We start from the raw sequence: 21,701 nt of genomic DNA, 5'->3' as shown, positions 1-21,701 counted from the left end.
CGAGTAATTAGTTCATTATGGGACTAGTTGATCAGTCAACTGTCATTACCAGCAATCTTTTATTTTATTTCATTGTTCAAACAATTGCACGTGATGTTTTCATCCTTAGCTGCAAATTAATCTTTGTTCAATTTTACATGCTAGATCATGGCGATGGAAATCCCTTTGATGGACCTGGTCGCGTTCTGGCCCATGCATTTGGTCCTGGGCCAAATCTTGGAGGTGATGCTCATTTTGATGAGGATGAAAGATGGGTAACTGGAAGTAATGGTAAATGCTCTTCACCATTAATTAAAACTCAATAAGCTAAAATTGCTCGAGTCCTTGCTGATGAAAACCAGCCACTGCTGCTGCTAGTGCATCTTGGAATGTTGCATTTTAGCTGAAGGGCCTGTGCATTCTTGTGTGTTAGGTTTATTGTATATTATCTGCATGGTGTAGGTTGCTAGAGTAACTAACTGATCAGGACATTAATGAAAGTGAGAGTTGTGGATGAACTCAGTTAGACCCCTTTTTAGCCCTAAACGAATGCACTAGAGGGTGGAGGCCTGAGGTTTGTCCAAAGTTGGACCTCTCTGCCCCCGATCTGAAGAATTCCAGCCATTTGAGCTCATCAGTTTCCTCCGGAGCAGTTTATGCCAGCTGTGAAGTCAAGTTTCCCTGATGTAATTCCTGCTGGAGACAGTTATGGGGATTTGGGGGGGTGGGGGTGCAGTGCGTGGTTGGTAGTAGTAAAGCAAACGGGTGGTGCACAGGCTGGCAGAGGGAAACGATAAGTGTTGAAGTTTTACTGAAATAACTTAATGCTGGACACTTATCTGGGCTGAAGTAACTAAAATAGAAAATTGACCCTTGGAATAAACCTTTGATAATTTGGCACTTTTGTCCAGTGGGAAGTGGCATTGTGGGCCCAATTAACGCCTGTTATACGGCAGATACACCCACTTTTTCAGGCATGCTCCATGTTAGGCAGAAGACTGTCATCCTGCCAGTTCTACCTCATACTGTGATGTCACAGCAAAGGTGGAGGAAGCTGCCAGCCCTGCCACCAGAAATCAGAAAAGAATGGAGAGCGGGCATTAAAAAGCGATACCCCAAATTCCCCCCTTTGCAAGACTGTCTTAGTTAAAGCATCTAGTTTCTAAGCTTCTATCATACTGTGGGTTGTTGCCAACCTACGCTTCATACATGATCTCACTGTCATTTCTTGGAAGAGATTCCTACTAGAGAGTCTATATAACATTGATCCCTTGGGGCAGAATTTTACGTCCTGCAAGCGGGCACGCACCTGACCCAATTGGGCGTAAAATAGTGCGCGATGGCTTTGGGAGAGAGTCCCAACATCGTCGCACACTAGCATGATATTTTGGTCAGTAGGCGCTCACGCAAGAGAGTTGGCAGTGCACCCACCGACAATTAAGAGGCCTATTAAGGGCATTAAAGTTTCAATTAGTGGTGATTTTCCATTGCCCGTCCAACGTCACAGTTTGCATTTTTGACGAAACCTGATCCAAAGGTGGGATGAGGTTTCTGATATTAACTAAAAAACACTGTTTGGGCAGAATTTTTATTATCTATATACTCAGGTGAATGAGTCAGATGTGTGGACATTTTTTTCCGCATTTTTACATCCTCATTTGATGGTTTCAAATTCTTCAGCTCCGTGAGGCAGCCCTCTGCCTTCAAGGAGCTTTCATTTGTCGCTACCCTGCGTCCGTGCTGACGTCAGCACTCACCCTTCTCCCGCCCCCACCGCAGCAGCGCTGAGCCTTTCAGTGCGCCTTTTACGCTGGCTGGCCATTAATTGGCCAGCTAGAGTGAACTTGCATTGGGGGAACCAATCGGGGGCAGTGGGCTGTTTCCTGGCCGCTCGCGGGCCCGCCCACCATGCCCGAAAATCCTGCCATTGGAGAAGAACAATTGGCAAGTAACTAATACATCATCACTGTTAAAAACTGCAGCACCAGCTAAAGGTTAAATGTGATGTAAACTTTCCAATTAAAATATTATCAGTGGCCCAATAGACTGTGTTATTTGTGGCTGTAACCAGATCAGATGATTTAGATTCCTATCTCATCCTCTGGCCCAACTTGTAAGACTGAGATCTGAAATCTATAACAGGGTTACAGGGATATTTCCATATACTTCAGTTTCCCTTCACCACCACTACCAAAAAGAGAGAGAGCGAAGGAAGAACTTGGATTAAAATAATGAACGTCCTAAGGACCTCACAGACAATGAGTTATTTTTTTTGAGGTGCTGTTACTGTTGTAATTTTGGGATACTTGGCAACCAGGTCCTACAAAAAACAATGTGTTAAACAACCAGATCATCTGTTCTGGTAATCTTGGTCGAGTCTTAAATGATGTTGGGAAATCTTCTGGAATCTTATTCTTGATTGAGAGGACAAATGGGGCCTTGATTAAATGTCATATCCAAAACCCTATACCTCCAACAGTGCAGCACTCCCACTGAGAGGTCAGCCTAGAAGATACATTCAAACTGCTAGACTGAGGCTTAAACCCACAGGGCAGGATTTTACGTATCGGTGAGTGGGGGCGGGGCCTGCTCGCCAACACGTAAAATGACACGCGGTCATGTCGGGGGGAACCGCGCCCCATTTAAGTTCTCAGGAAGGCTGGGGCACAGCGAAATCAGCTGCGCGCCCGCTAACCTGTCAATGGCCAATTGAGGCCATTGACAGAGTCAATTATGTAATTAAAGGACCTGCCTGTCCAACTTTAAGGTTGGCTGGCAGGCCTGGAACCCCGGCACGAACTAGAAAAAGCATAAAACCTCATCCATGGGTGGGATGAGGTTTCATGTAGATTTTTAAAAATTTTAATAAAGGTTTTGTAAAAATTATGGGCATGTCTCAACTCATGTGACAGTGTCACATGAAGGGACATGTTAGGGAAATTTTATTTTTCTATTTTTAGGTTTGTAACATTTTGAGCCAATCACCCTGAGGCAGCGCTTAGCCTCAGGGATATGAGTGCGCTCTTTCGTGTGCATGCGCGAAAGAGTGCACTCTCGAGTTTGGGGCTGTCCCCGGCCGCAAAGGGTGCACATAGCGCTTCTGTGCGGATGTCACGCTGGGCGGGCCTTAATTGGCCCACCCATGTAAAATGGCACCGCGCCTCCAATCGGTAGTGCGTCTGTGTGCGCCCGCCCTTCAACTTCCTTCCCAACAGCCAGAATGCTATCTATGATCCACAGGTGATAGCTAGTCAAAATGATCATCTTCCTTAGCATATTAGAATGTGATGGTCAGATATACTGAGATGCCTTGATCAGCTTTTTTTCTAGGGGGAGGTGAAAAAAAAGGCATTGATACATCACCTGCTGGTGTTGATGGAGGCTATCCACTTTGTCTGCTGCCAGACTGCAAACTGAACTTGTAGCATAACCTCCAATAGATCACTACATTCATTTCAGAAACCATTGTGACCATAGTCAATCCTTTGTGTGCAACATTTAAGTGTGGGACGAATCGAAAGCTCTAGACTCTGTATCAGAAGTTGGGGATCTGAAAATTTACCTTATTGTGAATTGACTTGCCAGTATCTTCTGATGATATAGGTAATATACTGTCTGCTTCTTTTTATTCTTGTGATCATTTTCTGGTCCATTTGAGCCTGGATCACTTTGAAACAATATAAACCTGTGACATGCCTGAAACAAACGGATAAAGCATTGCGCATTTGTTTTTTCTGCAATTTTAGAATCAATTTCAATATCAACTTACATGATTGACAGAAGCAATATCATGCATATAAACCATGAAAAATGATGCCTTATACACTTCAGTTAGGCAGGTGTGAACATGATATTTTCACATTGTTTTTCTAGGATTCAACTTGTTCATTGTTGCCACCCATGAATTTGGACACTCTCTGGGACTCGACCATTCTGATGTTGCTGGCTCTGTCATGCTTCCTTTCTATAAGTTTGTGCCAAGAGACAGCTTTAAACTTTCAAGTGATGACATTCAAGGAATCCAGAGTTTATACGGTACAACGACATTGATTAATCCAATTTTGCAAGCACTTCACTAGGGAGTTGTCAAACAAAATTTATCACTGAATCACTTAAGGAAATATCAAAGCAGATGACCAAAAGCTTGAGCAAAGAGGTAGGTTAGAAGTAGCACATGAAAGGAGGAAAGAGGCATAGAAATGCAGAGTGGTTTGGGCAGGGACTTCCGGAGCTTAGCGCCTCGGTAGCTGAAAGCACAGAAGTCAATAGTAAAGTGATTAAAAGCAGGAGTGCTCAAGGTCCAGAATTAGAAGAGCACACATATATTAGAGGGTTGTAGGGCAGAGGAGATTACAAAGATAGATGGAGTCAAAGCCATCAAGGAATTCGAAATCAAGGATGACAGTTTTAAAATTGAGGCATTGCTTAACTGGGAGCTAACGTAGGTCAGTGGGTACACCCAAAACATGTGCAGCCACCTCTCTTTACCGCACCAATATTTGATGCACTGTTTAACTGCCTAACTCTGTCCTTTGGATTTTCCTCCTAAAGACCATTCTCCTTTCCACTTTTCTCTCCACCTTTAAAATCAGGTTGGAACTATTCTCAACCAATCTTATGCCAATTCTCCTAATTCTTCTACACAATTTGGTGTTAGTTTCTTTTTCTCTTTTACAAAATTTTGGGTGTAATTTCCACAGGGGTAGCATTGATCTCTTGCCATTACCTTAGCAGATGATCAGTGGAAACTTTGGAGTAACAATATAAACATTTCATAATGCAATTTTTTCTGGAGTTTCTGCCAATTTTCCAGATCAATTATGCAGGGCATCTGGAGAAGCAATCTGGAAATTTCAGGTGATTTTATATAGAATCCTAGAATAGTTACAGCACAGCAGGAGACCATTCAACCTGTCATAATCATGCAGACTTTCTGTAGTAACAACAGTTAGTCCCATTTCCCCCCACTCCCCTTTTCCTCTAGCCTTGCAATTTTTTCTTTTCAGCTGCTTACCCACTTCACTTTTGGAAGCCACCACTGAATTTGCCTCCAGCACAAACTCAGGCATTGCATTCCAAATCCTTTGCATTCGCTGGGTTAAAAAAATTCTTATGTCACCATTGGTTCTTTTGCAATCACCTTAAATCAGTGCCTCCTGGTTCTCAGCCCTTCTGCCAATGGGAACAATTTGTCTCCATCTACACTACCAAGGTTTCTCATGATTTTGAATACTGCCATCAAATCTCTCAGTCTTCTCTTCCATAAGAAGAACAACCCCAGCTTCGCCAATCTCGCCACATAACCGAAGTCCTTCATCCATGCTTGTGAATCTTTTTTGCACCTTCTCTAAAATTTTCACATCCTTCCAAAAGTGCAGTGCCAAGAATACTTCAGTTGAAGCTGAACCAATGGTTTACAAAATTTATTTTTTTTTGCATTCTATGTAGTTAGGAGTTATGCTATAGTTCTGCAATGCATTTAAGTTCTTGGAACTCATGAGTGGTTTGGGTGTGGAATGGCAAAGTAATTGTGAATTATTTATTTGATTGTGATTATTTTAGTTATATGAAAAACAGATTTTAAAACACACCAATTTTATAGCATGTGTTCAAGTGAAGTGAATTGAATAAAGGTAGTGCATACCGACAAAGTTAATAGTCCAATTGATGTTTTTAATTTGTTCAGTGGATGTGGAGATAGCTAGCAAGGTCAGTATTTATTGCCCATTCCTAATTGCCCTTGAGAAAGTGGTGATAAGCTGCCTTTTTGAATTACATGCAGTCCATGTGATTGAGTGCTCTGGCAGTGCTGTTAGGTAAGGAGTTCCAAGATTTTAAGCCAAAACTGATGAAAGAACGGTGATATAGTTCCAAGTCAGGATAGTGTGTGACTGGGAGGGGAACTTGAGCATACCCCTGCTACCCTTGTCTTAGGTGTTAGAATTCACAGGTTTAGAAGGTGCTATTGAAGCAGCCTTGGTGAGTTGCCACAGTGCATTCTTGTAGATGGTACACACTGCTGCTGCTGTGTGTTGGTGGTGGAGGTAGTGAATGTTTAAAGTGGTGGATGGGCTGCCAAACAATCAGGCTGCTTTGTCCTGGATTGTGTCAAGCTTCTTGAGTGATGTTGGAGCTGCACTCATCCAGGCAAGTGTCTTGTAGATGGTGAACAGGCTTTCAGGAATCAGGAGGCAAGTTAATGACTGCAGAATTCCCAGCCTCCGGCCTGCTGTTGTAAGCACAGTATCTCATGTTGGTTCAGTTAAGTTCTTGGTCAATAGTAACCCTGCAGGGGTGATAGTGGGGCGTTTAGTAATGGTAATGCTGTTGAATGTCAAGAGGAGATGGTTAGATTGTCTTTTGTTGAAGATGCTCAATGTCTGAAACCAATGTGGCATGAATGTTACTTGTCATTTCACAGCCCAAGCCTGAATGTTGCCAAATTTTGCTGCATATAGGCAAAGACTGCTTCATGAGTTATAACTGAACTGAATACTGTGTAATCATCAGAAAACTCCCCCATTTCTGACCTTATGATAGAGGGAAGATCATTGAATAAGCAGCCACACTAGGTTAATTGTTGTCAAGGGTAGTCACACTCACCTCACCCTCTGGAATTTAGTTATTTTGTCCATATTTGTTTGAAAGTTGTAATGAAGCCTGGTACAAATGGTCCTGGTGGGACGCAAACCGAGCAACAATGAGCAGGTGATTGGTGAGTAAGTACTGTTTAATAGCAATGTCATCAGCCCCTTCTATCGATTTGCTGAAGGTTGAGAGCAGACTGATGGGGCGGTAATTGGCCATACTGGATTTGTCTTGGTTTTGGTGGACAGGACATAGCTGGGCAATTTTCCACTTTGTCGAGTAGGTACCAGCACTGTTGCTGGACTGGAGCACAATTCTTTGGAAGTTGTATCCAGCCCCTTCAGCCATTTATTTAGTAAGTCAAATTGGATGAAGACTGGATCTATATTGGAGGGGACCTCAGTGGGAGGCCGAGACAGATCATCCACTCGGCACTTCTCGCTGAAAATGGTTGCACATGTTTCAGATTTGTCTTTTGCACAGACATGCTGGGCTCCGCCATTATTGAGGATGGGGGTGTTTTTTAAGCCACCTTCTCAGTTAAGTTGTTCAATTATCCACCATGCTTCATAACTGGATGTGGCAGGACAGGATCTGAACTGTTGGTTGTAAGATCACTATATCTATAGCATGCTGCTTCCTCTGTTTAACATTGATATAGTCCTGTTTTGTAGCTTCATCAGATTGGCACCTCATTTTTAGGTATGTTTAGTGCTGCTTCCGGCATGGATCTCTGAATCTGACTGACTGACAGTCTATAAGTCTACCTACAAAAAAGTCAGCTGCTCTATCCTCTGTGTTCAGGTGTTAAGTTTGGCATCTGACTTTCAATAAGGCTCGACCTGGGCCCCTGTCCACATGGTAACCAGGTCACACAGGCTTTCCATCAGGCAGAACTAATAGCAGATCATATGTCTCTCTTCATTACTCCATTTAACTTTGAAGTAAAGAAATGTTTTAAAATATAACCATCTAATGAAAGCTTACACTCATCACATAATACCTGCTGCAATACCCTGTCTGATAGCTATGTCCTTCAGGATTCAGCCAGTCATGGTGCTACCCAGCCACTCTTAATGATGGGCATTGAAGTTCCCTGCCCAGAGTACATTCTGTGCTTTTGGGACCCTCAATGTCTCTTCCAAATGGTATTCACCACAGAGGAGTACTGATTCTTCAGCTAAGTTGTTAGTTGGAAGTCATCACCAGGCTTCTTTGTCCGTGTTTGATCTGATACCATGATTCTTAATGGGGTCAGGAATCAATGTCGAGGCCTTCGAGAGCTAATTCCTCCTGACTCTGTACACTCACTTGTGTTGCCACCTCCGGTGGATCTGTCCTGCCGATGGGACAGGGTGCACCCAATAGTGGTGATGGAGGAGTCTGGGACATTGACTGAAAAGTGGAGTTGGCTGAGAATCATAAGGATAAACATAAATTTAAAGTGTCATTAGGCCTTTCCTTCTGTGTATCCAATTACTGTATTTACATAGTAACAATTTTTCCTTTAATTTCACGTTATTTAAAATCATATCCCTGTCAATTTAGGATCTTCAGCTGTGACAACACAAGCACCGGGCCCGACTTCAACTAAGGAACCATCGACGTGTGACCCAAATTTGTTTGCAGATGCTGCTGTTAATATAGGAAGCTATGTTTTTTTCAAGAACGGGTAAATAACACACTTATTGAATCTCATGTTTCAATATTTATACTAAACTCATCTAAACCAAAAAAAAATTCAGTTGGGCCGATTTTAACTATCAGCAGAGAACAATATCACCTTTCCTTTCTTCGCGGAAGACATCTGAGCTATTTAGGGGCCCGGGCCACATTTTCTTCCTGCCAGCAAGAAGCAAATTCCCCATAGCTCCAGCTTCATTTTGGCAAGGTGGGACATTGTCTGGCCCCCATGCTGCGCTGGCCAATAGTAGGAGAGTAGGTTGGGGAGGTGACACTCCTGCTGCACCTGGCTTCACTAAAAGACAGTTAGACATTTCCCCTTCTGATAAAAAGGTCGCAGGCTGTTTCCCTCAGCACAGACACTTCCTGGGCCTGCTGAATATTTCCAGCATTTTCTGTTCTTATTTCAGATGTTTCCCGGAGTGTTTTATGAATGGCCACAAGCGGTCCCTTCATGGATCGGTCGTTAGACCACTCACTGCTCTGAACAAATTGACAAAGTGTGGGTGGCATATCTAGAAATTGCAAATGAGGACCTATGTATGTATACATGTAGATAGGGCCTTGATATGAATAATATAATTAGGCACTGACTGAGGTTCCTAGTCACCCTTGTGAAGGACCAGGCAGTGGGTGAGATTGAGGCAGGAATGAGTTGGGAATTGCAGTGGTCTGATCCCAGGGCTGCTACCTTCCCCTTTCCACCTGTTGAACTTAATATTGACCACAGAATGCTAATAGCATGTCTGACGTTTATTTTAGATGCTATATAAGTAAAAAGACTACAAGCTAGTGATAGCAAGAGTAAAACAAAGCAATATCTGTGCTAGGAAGGATCAAATTGCCAGAAATAGAGTAACTCGGTATTTGTCAGAAGGGTGTGCAATTGGTGAAGAGTTTAAACCCACAATGTTAATTTGCTTTTTATTTTTTCAAATGCTGATAGATCATTTGTTCAGATTGTTAGCAGTTGAAATTTTCTTATTTTTATGTACAGTAAGTCCTCACTTAAAGTTGCAGTTGCGTTCCTGAAAATCATGACTTTAAGTGAAATGGCTTTAAGTGAATTATAGGTTCCCATAGGAATCAATGGTAAAACCGGAGTTAGGTTCCATTACACATTACTCACCAGGTAAAACCAATGTAGAAGCTGAACTACCGTACCATACATGTGCAGTACCATTCATTCTGAGCTGGAATAACTTATGAAAGAAAATAAACCACTAAATATAAAAGAAGTACTGTTATTAGGTGCTTTAGGACCTTTCTCAACAGAAAAAACAATAAAATATTATAAGGTGAAATTCCATACATTCCCAAATGTCTACATTCATAAATGAAATAGTCTTTAAAATAAAATAAATTAAAAACATAAAGTAAATACAATCTAAACATGAATACTGTAAATTAACAGTTCCGTGGGTGTGCCTACACCACATGGACTGCAGTGGTTCAAGAAGGCAGCTCACCATCACCTTCTCAAGGGCAACTAGAGATTTACTGTCAGTAAATGCTGGCCCAGCCAGCGAAGCTCACATCCCATGAATTAATAAAAAAACACACAAATGAGTTGCCTGGTTTCGGATTGATCGGACTCCAACCAATGGTTGAAGTTGGTCAGTGCCAGTAACTGCTGCGGAGGTCCCAACACTTCAATTCGTGCTGAAAATGGGAACAGAGGCAGGGGGATAGCAGAGCAAGCTGAAGAAGTCCCTGATGGTGACAATGGAGTTTTGGGACTTTAAAGTTAAGAACAGAGAGTTGGAACAGGAGTGGGGGGAAGGGAGACTTCAGGACTGAGGCCGAAAGCAGAGAGAGCAGGTGCACTGACCCCAACAGTGGCGGGAAAAATGTCATTTGACATTTGTATGCATGTGGAATGTGTAGGCCCCAGAACAGGAAGTCTGTGACAAATGACTTTATAGCAAACGTTGCAATAGTAAAAATATATAATGACCTATTTTATGAACGAGATTGACTCAGTCAACATTGTTTTGCTTTATTGTTAACGGGGGACTTACTGTATAGTATCCTTTCTGCTACTGAGCTGTTGTTAATTGAGGTTATTGCGAAGTAAAGTAGATTTCTTATCTGCAATCGAGTCATTTATGGAGGAAGTGCTCTATGTGCGGCAGCACCATAAATACATTTATAAAGGACGGCCAAGATTTTCTGCTTCGACGCAATCAACAATTCAAGCACAGATTGTGCTAAATATTGCTCCAGTTTTCAGAAATGTTCTTTTTGCTCAAGTTTCCACTCAAGCTAATTTGCATTCCACCAAATATAAAATCTTCAATGATCCAATGTAATCAGACACCATTTGGCAAACTATTGTATATTTATAATATTTGCATCAAAATATTCCCTGATATATTTAGGAGATGTATCCTGCTGAAGTTTTATTGATACAGCTAAAAATGAGTTTTATCACACAAAATTTGCATTTTTAATCAGAGTGCCTAGTGAGTAACCTGCTTCTAACTAAATTAATTTTAAAAACCATACAGGGCCATTTGCTCATTACATTGGTGGCCTGTAGTCAGTTTCATCACAGATTTAAGATATTTTAATACCTAGAAGATTCCAGAATGTGCTTTACTATGTCCTTGCCCCTTAAACATGTTTAATGTCAAGAATTTCTTTGAAGTTCAGCAAATAGGGACAGTTAGCATGGGTAACTCCATCTGGGGGTGTGACCAAGTATATGGGTGGGGTTGGCTTTCTGCAAGGTCTTTTTAATCTAGGCCAAAACATTATGGAAACGGGACAAAATTTATGTTTGAAATTGATTTAACTTTTAAACTGGTTTGGCCAATTTCAGGCAAATTGTGCAGAAATAAAACAACTGCCAACCAAGAAGTTTACAACTGTATTTAGTAAGCACAGCAATTCTTTCCCCACAAAGATAAAATATTGAGATTTATTTTTGATTATGTACTGTCGGTCAGTGAGATTTCCAGCCATCAACACATATGTAGCAAATTATCCCATCAAACCAGGATAATCACTAATGCAATTTGTTCATTGTTGTATAGGTTCTATACATTTGCAAGATCCTCACGGGTAATCCCAGTTAACAGCACTTGGCCAAGTATGGTGTCAAACATTGATGCTGCTATCAGATACCCCAGCAGAAACCAACAGGAAATGAATATCACTTTTTTCTCAGGTTACACATTTCCTATTTTTTTTGTAATAAATCTATTAACGTGTTAATAATATTCTGTTGTTTGTGATAGGGCCTTCATGAAATTTACAATGGTCTAAATCTTCCGAGGAGTTGCAATCACTGTTGGATTGCCCCTTTGGCCCTACTTTTCTCTGCTACCCCAGAGCCAACCCCCCCCCCACCACACCCCCCACCACCACCCCCCACCAATTTCTGGTTGGGACTTCTGACCCCAGCTTCTCCAGAAATGCAGAGCGTGCCTGAACTGGAATTGCTGCTTTGTAGCGGTGGATTATCGGGGGGAGATAACCCACACCCGCTTTTTTTGTGGCACGAGCTGTAAGTGAACGAGGTAAGTGAAGAGTTTAAATGTCTCAAAGGGTGGTAAGTGGGTGGGTCAGGGAGGGGAGTTGAGTGGTGGGGATGAGTCAGCTCAGATGAGGAACTAGTCATGTTAGGCCGGGGGCTAGACAGGTCGGGTCGGGGGTGGTCAGGGGATCAGGGGAAATAGTTGGGGGGTCAGGAAAGGAGCCAGGGGTGTCAGTTGTATAGATACCCAGGAGTTAGAATAGGATTTTCTGTCCAACATTTCCTGGATAATTATAAGGTAAGTAAGTTGGAACTGTCCAAACTCTCCAAGTCTATCTCAAGAGTTGGAGACTTTTCGGAGGGTACCGGGGAGCAGAAGAATTGCCCATCGTAAGTTCAAACTTCCGGGGCAATTCCCATGGGGCCAGTGCGTTGGGACTTCTGAGGGATCGCGTCGTGCATCTTTCGGGGTACGTCTGGTCTCCAACTATTCAGAGACTAGAAGATCTGAGCCAATGTTTAACATCACTAAGAAGAATTACCTACAGGCAAAGTGAGACTCAACAGTTTAAATTGTTCCCTTTCTGGGCTGGTTATTGCATTAACAATTATTACATTGTTACAAGGATACTTCAGCTGAGTTTAATGGTCAATTAATATGCAACCCTACCAAGTTCATAAAAATAATGGGGAGGTGAGATGCCATTTAGCTGAAACAAATGGCCAAGTGACATGATTTGACTAACAAATTCTGGGGTTTGCAACACAAAGTGTATCTCTTAATCCAATGAATTTGCTGGCAGATTTAACTGCATGCACCTTGAGCTCATTATGATCCCAAGAAGATTTGGCTCATGGGCAGGATCTTCCGGTCGGTGAGTGGGGAGCCCACTCGCCGATGCGTAAAGTCACGCGGGATGATGGTGGGCAGAACTCCCAATGTCACCCTGCGTGTCATTTCCATTTTCAGGTCGGTGAGGGTGCAGCCAATTCAGCTGTGCGCCAGCCGACCTGTCAACGGCCTATTGAGGCCATTTAAAAAGTACTTAACATAATTAATGGACCTGCCCGTCCAACCTTAAGGTTGGCGGGCAGGCCGGGAGCCCTGGCGGGCTTCAGAGAAAGCCTGAAACCTCATCCACGGTCGGGATGAGGTTTCATGAGGGTTTTTAAATAGTTAATAAATGTTTCACTAAAAGTGATTGACATGTCCCTACTCATGTCAGGGAAATTTTGTTTTCCTCTCTTTAACATTTTTAAATTTGGAGCTGATCTCCCTGAGGCAGCACTTAGCCTTAGGGAGATCAGTGCGCTCTTTCATGCGCTTGCACACTCCTGGCTGAGGAATCCTCCCCCCACCCCGGCCTGCACAGGGGGCGCTTAGCGTTTTCTGGCAGATGTCATGCTGGGTGGGCCTTAATTGGCCCGCCCATGTAAAATGGCGGCACACCCCCGATCCAGGGTGCCGATCAGAGGCGCGCCTGCCCGTGCCCACTCCTGCACTTCTCCCCCAACAAGGGGAAAATTTTTCCCCTTGGTGTTTATTCTTAATTCAAAATTGTTTAGATGAAATTACCTGAAAGTTCACGTTTTTAAACACTAATTTCCAACTTTGCTGTATCATCTATGTTGCTTAATTCAAATTGTTGCATGATTCCATATTTTAGTGCACAAAATCACTTTGGATTGCAGTCTGCTCCTGATAATTCATTTAATATGTCAGATTCGTATATCTGACTGTAGTTGTGGCACAAAAGCATATGTTAAATGTTAATCAATTACATTGATTTGAACAGCACCATTTGGTTCTCAACAGCAGTTCATCAGAAAATAGGTAGTTCAAATACTTCAAGATGTATCTTTAGGGCTTTTAAACAAAGTTAAGAATCCTAAGCAGTATAATTATTTCTGACATTCATGTAAAATTAATATAGAAACTCAGGAATTCCTAGGTGATGAACACCACAGCTCACCTGTTTGGCCAATTGCCATCCTTGTGGTCGCATGGTACAATAATAATGGAGTTGTTGGCTAGTCAAAGCGATCCATCTCCATCAATTAGTCTGAAACAGATCCTGAAATGACACAAAGAAAACTGTAATGAGGAGAGCTCTGAAACCATGGGGGAAAGGTTGGATAAGTCCTGATATTGGGTAAGGGGATTGCGATACGTGATTACCCCGTCCTTGGCCTTGTTGAAGCAGGCAGCAGACAAACGGCACACTGCCTGCTCATCGAAATGATTTCAGAGTGCAGTCCTGTGTGAAAGATGCTGCTGACTGGCTGCATGTTCAGCAGGGGGCCCAGGTGCATGTGTGGTTAGCATAATCCACAGACTTGGACCTCTTAATGGAGGCTTGGCCCTCTTGATGACTCTCAAGGAACTCTCTGAGGAGGGGTTGGAAGCAGATGGCTAGAGATGTCAATTCTCAGGCTCTGGTTCTGGGAACCTGGCTGCTGTGCCAAAAAAGACTCTAAGACCTCACATTCAAAGTCAGTGAATGTACCTGCAAAGGACATCCCCCATGCCCCACGCCATTAACTTCTTACACTGCTCAACACACCATACCCCCCTCACTTACTCTTCAGCACTCAAGATTCATGCTTAACATTCAGATCCTGCACTTCACTGTCACACACTTACTAATGCTGTCAGCCTCACATCCACCTTACGCTGCTTCCCTAGCTCCAGCTATTCAGCCATGGCAGGCACATTACCTAAACAAATTGCAACAGCTTCAATGACAATCCTCTGGCTCTCTTGCAGGATCAGGTAGCACATAATCACAGGACGTGGCAGAGAATCAGTGGGGGACAAGCCACCTGCATCTCCTGAGCCTCCTAGAGGAGATGTTGCTCTGCATCACGGATCCGGCTGTGACTGATTCTGTTGCATTCGGCGTCACTGAGAACATTGAGGATGACAGTATGTTCCTGCCATATGCGCCTTCCCAAATCTTATTTCACCCTCATCTGGCATTAAATGTGGGCTCCTGATGGTGTGATCATGGATCACTTGCTTTCCAGCTCACTCATCTTCCTTCACCCCAACCCTCCCATTCTGCATTTCTGCTGTGGGATATTCAAGAACTGTCACCTGACCAGCCACTGCAGTCTCCCTTTGAAGGCCGAGAGCTACACCAAATGCCCAATGAAGAAGCATCATTATTTGATGCGATAATTGCAGCCACCAGCTCAGATAGTGGCACTGAGTGAACTTTAAGGAGCAGTATAGAGTCAAGGTCAGCATGTGGTGAGTCACTCGGAGTGAGTGGTCTGCAGGCTGGCTTCTCATAGAAAGGTAGAAAGGAAAGTTTGTGTGCCAACTCAGAGGAGGGGAAGTCGCAGAAGAGATTGGAGCCCTTCCTTTCCAGCATGGAGTGAAGGACAATTCCATGATAGCACTTGCAGGTCCACCCATGATGCAGTGTGTGGTGGCCAATGTCTCAGCTTCCATTGCAGCACAGATGGAAGCCACCCAATATCTCACATTGAGGTCATGAGATCCATGCTTGTGGCCAGGCAGCCCAAATTGGTGGCATACTGGTTCAGTCTGCTGTCACCATGAGCATGGATGCCAATGCTCAAAGGAGCATGCAGGCTCTTGCAGCAGTTCAGTGATCCCTGCTCCAGCTGGTTACTAAAATTGCTAAGGCACTATCCTGGGGAAAGATCATGGCTCCATTGTGCAACAACCTGCTGTCCTCTCTCAGGATGATAGTATTTGTGCTCTCACCATTACCGCTTTGCCAGTGTTACAGCCTTTGCCTGTCAGTAAACCAGCCCAGAACTGCCACCCAAGATGGAGCAGATCACAGCTGGACCTTCGAGGCCCAGAGCTCCTGAAGGTTGTCCTGCAAGGCCATCTGCAGTATCCACCAGCAAAATTCAGCAGCCTGTTACCCGGTGCTGCAACCGCTGGGGCAGCTCTGTGCAGGGGCACTAAGACAGGCAAACCTACCCATAAGGCATGAAATAAGAAAGTGCACGGGAATGAAAAGTTAGTTTTGTATGCATTAATGGAAGTGTTGATGGCTAATATATTATAGAATGTTTTTACTTTAGTGGTGGCTTTTATTTCAGGGTTTTGGTCTAGAGGACACTGATGGCACATAGCAGATGGATTGAGAGGTGGGGAATTGTGAAGCAAGGTGATGAGGAGAACTGGAGCCTGAGCCCCAGATGCCTCCTCCAATTCTCCTCCTGCCAAGGTAGTCTCTGAATGCCTAGTGAGAAGGCTTGTGCCTGCTTAATTCCAAGGTTATGGAGGACACAGCAGACCATCATGAACTTGGAGACACACTCCAGTGAGTACCAAGTTACCAAGCAGCTTTGGCAACAAAACCATTGTTTCAGAATGTCAATGGTCTCCTCCATGACATTCCTGGTTTCTGCATGGATCTCACTGTAGGTGTATTAACCTTATGTGGCCAGGTGGCAGAGGGGAAGTCATGAGTCAGGTACAGAGTGTGTATCCCTTTCTTCTCCTGTCTTCTCCTGCTTCTCCCTGGTCCATAAGAAGATGAAAAAGTTTCCTCTCCTTCTATTTAGGGCCTCTTTCACCTCCCTAATGCTGCGATTGACACTGAACTGTGAGATGTTGCTCATGTTGCGTACTTCTGCCTGAAAGGGTCTGCTGGTGCAGAAATTTAGGGCAATAATCCTTACAGCCAGTGGAAGCATTGCCATTGCCCTGCTCTGTGGCTGCAGATTCAGTTGAAGGAGGCGGTACATTTAAGCACTGCTTCCGTGGCTGTGGTGAAGGCAGGTGATGTTCCCTAAACAAATGTGGAGTAGTCTTCCTGGCCTTCTATTCTCTGGATTCCATTTCCAATTCATGATGCATCCCCTATTTCTGAAGCAAAGTTTTGTCTGACAGGGCTTCAAATTCCTCTCACCACCTTGTCAAGATCCAGTACCACTCCCTTGTAAATCCAAATACTTTGCAAATTTCCTCCAGTAACACAGAAAGCAGTACTTTCACGAACACAGCACCAGGAAAAGGAACTTAAAAGTACCTCACCTGAAAGTTGACGTTACGCTTTAAATAGCGTTCCTGGTGGGTGTTTGGAAGTCCTGCTAGGTGGCCAAATGCATTGGACATCTTGGAGTGATTAAAACAGGGCGTAATCTGGACCTGTGTGGTCCAAAATACCAGATTATGCACCAAAACCTATTTACATGTTTCTGGTGCACGCGCAGTACACTCATGCCTGTACTGACAATTGAGCGGTGACACATAGGTCACAGTGGAAGTGACTGGAAGCATTCAAGCTGACATTTTTGCAGCTTTGGGCTTCAGAGGGCTACAGAGGCCAATTTCACAGCCCATAGGTTCAAAGTCACTTCTTCCCTCCTAGGCATGCTACACCTACCACATATTACGTCTCAAATTAATGTATCCCAGGGTGTTATTTTCTGAATGAAATCTAATTTGAATTTGAAGGAATAAGTAGTAATTTCTTTCATCATCTCCCTTGAAAGTCTGTTCCATGGACTGATCACTTGCTCACACGTCGATATGATAAATGGTGCAGACATAATCAAGTTGAAAGATTGGCATCTAACCATCTCTAACCAAATAGGCAATGACTGAGGGTGGCAGAGATTGACCTGTTGGTTTATTTTCCTATTCCTGGAGGGAAGTTATCTTCCCCATAATCTTCCTCTAACCACACTACTCTATTTTTCTTGACATCTTCTTTTTTCTCCTGTGCTTCATCTCAGAATCTCTCTCCTCTCTGACCTTTCAGTTTCTCACCACGTTCACAATACTAAAATTTTACCGTGGCTTTGTACGGTGGGTCAGTGGTTTCACTAGACTGATATTGATGGATGCACTGTCATCTTGAGTTAATTTCTTAGAACTTGTGACATTATCATGATTATCCTTCCAGTCATGATGCTCAAGTTATGAGAGGATGTTCCTCCTCATAGTTGGTCATTATATCGGTTATTCCCAATATTGTTAGTACAATGACTATGTCTATGTGTGCCAACACTGAATGCAAATCAGTTGGAGTGTATGATCATCACAATGGTATATAGCCTTGTAAGTATTGTTATGATATAAAATTCAGTGATAGGTTTGGTCAATCAGTTTGTGATAATTTTTTAAAAATAAGATGTGTTCACCTTGCAGGATCTCAGTACTGGCTTTTCACCGGGACTGTTCTCAACTCAGGGTTCCCAAAGCCTATCTCTGATTTTGGATTTTCAAGCAGTGTTACTAAAATAGATGCTGCATCATATGCTCGACGTAACACAATACTATTCTTTGTGGGTGACCAACTCTGGATGTATGTGCTTTCAGAATTTTTTTTCATCCTTTAACCCATTTTCTGATGCTTTAGTTGTGTGTTTTCCCTGGAGATCATAACACATTGTACCATGTACTTTCTTATTTAGCTATTCTACACGTAGAAATCAAATGACCCGTAGAAGCCCATATTTAATAAGAGACATCTTTACTGAAATTTCCCAAGTGGATGCAGCTTTTAGACATAACGGTAAGTGCAGCTGTGTTTTGGAGCCATAATCTGGACAATATTTGAAATATTTATATTATGAGGGAACCCCTGGAATAACAATAACCATCAAAATTGTGACTGCATGTGCTTCGCTCCTTTAATTTTGTCTTTTCCTGGCTGTGCTCCTCTGGCTAAAGTGAAAATTTGAAGTAAATTGTGCTGATTTGATTTTAGTTATCTGCACATGTATGCATGTTTTGCATGCACATATATGCTGGGGAAGTGGTGGCATAATGGTATTGTCACTGAACTAGTAATCCAGAGGAATGCTCTGGGGATGTAGGTATGAATCCCACCGTGGCAGATGGCAAAATTTGATTCCAATAAAAATCTGGAATTAAAAGCCTAATGATGACCATGAAGCCGTTGCCCTTTAGGGAAGGGGAATATGCTGTCCCTATCTGGCTTGGCCAACATGTGCAGGTCAATGACCAGGAAACCTTAGAGATCTAGTGGGCTCCCTCTGCCCTTCTGTGCAGGAAGCCAATCCAGAATTTTAAAACAAGTAACTGTCTTCTGTGCTGCTTCTCTGGCCTGACAATGACACCCACTTGCACCAGTCGGTTGACTGATACATCTCATCTCTCTTAGAATGCCAGTTTTGAACCTTATTCAAATCCTTTCTAGGATAGGAATGCAGGAAATCCCAACACCAGGAATCCCTGTCCCCTATTCTAGCTCTGCTCTCTCAGCATCATTGGTCTTGTATGAAGCGGCCAGATATTCTACCCATTATAAGACAAACCGGAGTCAGCTGGGACCTGGCATCTGTCTGTTTCCAAGATGTTCTCCTGGTGTCCTGCCAGAGTTACAACATGAATCTGACAGAACTCATGAGGAAATGTGGTTCGAGTGTTTTAAGCAAATAATAAATAAAACTTTTTTTGAATCAACAGGGTTTTTCTACCTCACAAGTGGACCTTTTGTGTTCAAATACAAGCGTAACCTATTAATAAAACGTATCAAACCAACAGGGTGGATGAATTGTCCCTAAATAAATGCGCTTTGCTACGACACTGCTGTGTACTCCAACCCATGAAGAATATTGCTCACAGAGGATGGACAGGTTATCTTAGATGTAAGACAAAATTAGCTATTCGATGAAGTTTAATCATTAACTCTTTCACAATTGATTTATTTGCTCAATCTATTGCATAATTTGTAACAAGACAATATTATTTTAGCATCTAAAGTACCACTCAGCATACATTGAACTATGAATATACGATGTTGTGCAGTAAATGTTTATGTGAAATTTCTTACATATTTGCATTTAAAGTAGATTAGAATATTCATGGTAATTAAGACAAAATATTTCTTTCTACTAATCCATAAATTCAAGTTATTCATGTCAAAAATTATGACTTCAGTATATCCTGTTGAAAATAAAGAACAAGTTAAAGGATGCTGGTCGTCATTGCTCTATATATCAACACCAAACTTAATATGAACTGACACTGATTTTTACCACAATAGATCATAGGAGAGAAGTTAGGAAACACTGTCACAGAAGGTGGTTAAAATGCAGAACTGCCTCCCAAAATTAGCAGTAGAAGCCAGCTCCATTAGTAATTTTAATCTGACATTCTTGCTAGCCAAGGGTATTAGGGTATATGGTGCCAAGGCAAGTGGATGGAGTTAGACCGTCTCATTAAACACCTGCCTATTGAAAAGTAGAATGGCCTCCTACTGTTCCTTTGTCCTTAAATTTAATTATTTAAAATATTATATATTCTTAATAAGAATTACTTCAGGTAATGAGTCTAATTGGACTAAATAATAAAGCCTTCTAGGCTGATGAGAAAGAGTTTGTTGAGTTAACGAGCAAGATTCAAAAAACACTTGTGTCTACAAAGCCAAGCGTGAAAGTATTTGTGTGTTAACACCCCCAAGAGCCAAAATTGATTCCATCAACTTCACAGCTGCCATCTTGCAATTAGCCAAGAGATGTGACACCCAGGGCTCAGTTTCCAATCCCCATATCCATGTTAGTAGCAACATACCATCCTTATATTTCTATAACATAGCCCACCTCTCTATAAATCTCCACTTCTGCTTCCAAAAACCTCATCCTTATTTACTCCTGGGCCTGAATTTTGCATTCTGAGGTCAGGCCCGCGCTGGACCTGAAAGCATGTAAAATTGCATGAAATGACGTCGGACATGCATCCCAGTGTCATGGCACACATGTGTAATGGTGAGGTCAGGGGCTGCGCACGGGAGTCGGAGCCATGCCTGCCGACAATTAAAGGGCCAATTAAGGTCATTAAAAAATCTGTTGACCGTGATTTTACATTGCCCGTCCAATTTTATGGTTGGCAGACAGGCCAATCGGCCTGGTGAGCTTTTCATTTTTGCTACAACCTTGATCCAGGGCGGGATGAAATGTCTGGGGGGTGAAATATAATAAAAAAAAGATGTCTGGGTGTCTGAGGTTTTTTGACTTCTGCTGTCAGGTGCTTGAATGTGCAGCATAGACACAGTTTGCTGCACCTTTCTCTTCTCATTTAATCTGTCCAGGTCTGCAGCTCCCTGAGGCAGGTCCGCAGCAGCTGTCTGCCTTCAGGGAGCTCATTAGCAGTGCCCACCCCAACCCTCACCTTTCTTGGCGCATGCGCTCTTCCCACCGCACCCCCGCCCCCCCAGTGCCAAGCCTTTCTCAGTGCGTGTTTTACACTGGCTGCTCGTTAATTGGCCAGCCAGTGTGATATTGCGCTTGAGGGCTGATCGTGGCCGGGAGCGCATTTCACATCCGCTTCTGAGCCCGCCGATTGCATGCACATGACAAGCTCAAGATTCAGAGATTCAGGGCCTGGTCCTGATATTCTTACAGAGAGGTAAATAGAGCATCTATGGTAACTACAGTAAATATAAATTAAATATAAATTAACGATAGTAAATGTAGTTAAACATGTTGGGGAGGAATAAATCACACTTTTAAAAAGGTACCTTGGGAAAAAAAGAAGCTTGTTAAGTTGAATGGAGTTCAGACATGGTCACAACTTAGAAGCAGAACCATCAATCACTGACGTAAATAAGGAGAAAACAATTAATCAAAGTATACCATAATATTGCAACTAAATTACATGCACTAGAGGTATAAATCCTGCCAATTGGCTTTATGTGGCACCTGTAATAGGACTTGGCTGAAGTTTGGCTGAATTTTTCAAGGTCTAGCTCTGAAGTTTCTCCAGAGGCCCTTTTGGAAGATCTGATGTGGGCAGAAATTCTGCCTGCCCCATCAATAGACACTGACTTCTGGTCTTGCGAGACTTCAGGTGGCTTAAAAAGAGAGACTTCGGGACAGTTGAAACAGCGATACTTCTGAACAGTTTAAACAGTGAGACTTCGGGGCAGTTTAAAGAGCGAGACTTCTGGAATAGTTTAAACAGCGAGACTTCTGGGCAGTTTAAACAGCGGGACTTTGGGACAGTTTAAAC

At 42.9% G+C, this 21,701-nt stretch overlaps 1 protein-coding gene across 1 annotated transcript in view; it reads left to right on the top strand.

The window, feature by feature from the left end:
- LOC144682930 (stromelysin-1-like) overlaps positions 1-19,666 on the top strand; it is a 28,011-nt gene extending 8,345 nt beyond the window's left edge. The window contains exons 4-10 of the mRNA XM_078545835.1: positions 145-270; positions 3,853-4,014; positions 8,116-8,239; positions 11,289-11,422; positions 17,874-18,030; positions 18,140-18,240; positions 19,158-19,666. Coding sequence (XP_078401961.1) covers positions 145-270; positions 3,853-4,014; positions 8,116-8,239; positions 11,289-11,422; positions 17,874-18,030; positions 18,140-18,240; positions 19,158-19,255 — 902 coding nt within the window. The 3' untranslated portion in view covers positions 19,256-19,666. The remainder of the gene's footprint in view (positions 1-144; positions 271-3,852; positions 4,015-8,115; positions 8,240-11,288; positions 11,423-17,873; positions 18,031-18,139; positions 18,241-19,157) is intronic.
- Positions 19,667-21,701: the final 2,035 nt, after the last annotated feature.

The sequence above is a fragment of the Cetorhinus maximus genome, chromosome 7 (genome assembly GCF_964194155.1).
Source record: "Cetorhinus maximus chromosome 7, sCetMax3.hap1.1, whole genome shotgun sequence".
In the NCBI taxonomy this organism is placed as follows: Eukaryota; Metazoa; Chordata; class Chondrichthyes; order Lamniformes; family Cetorhinidae; genus Cetorhinus; species Cetorhinus maximus.
Note: the sequence above shows the minus strand (reverse complement) of the source record. Positions and strands in the feature narration are given on the sequence as shown.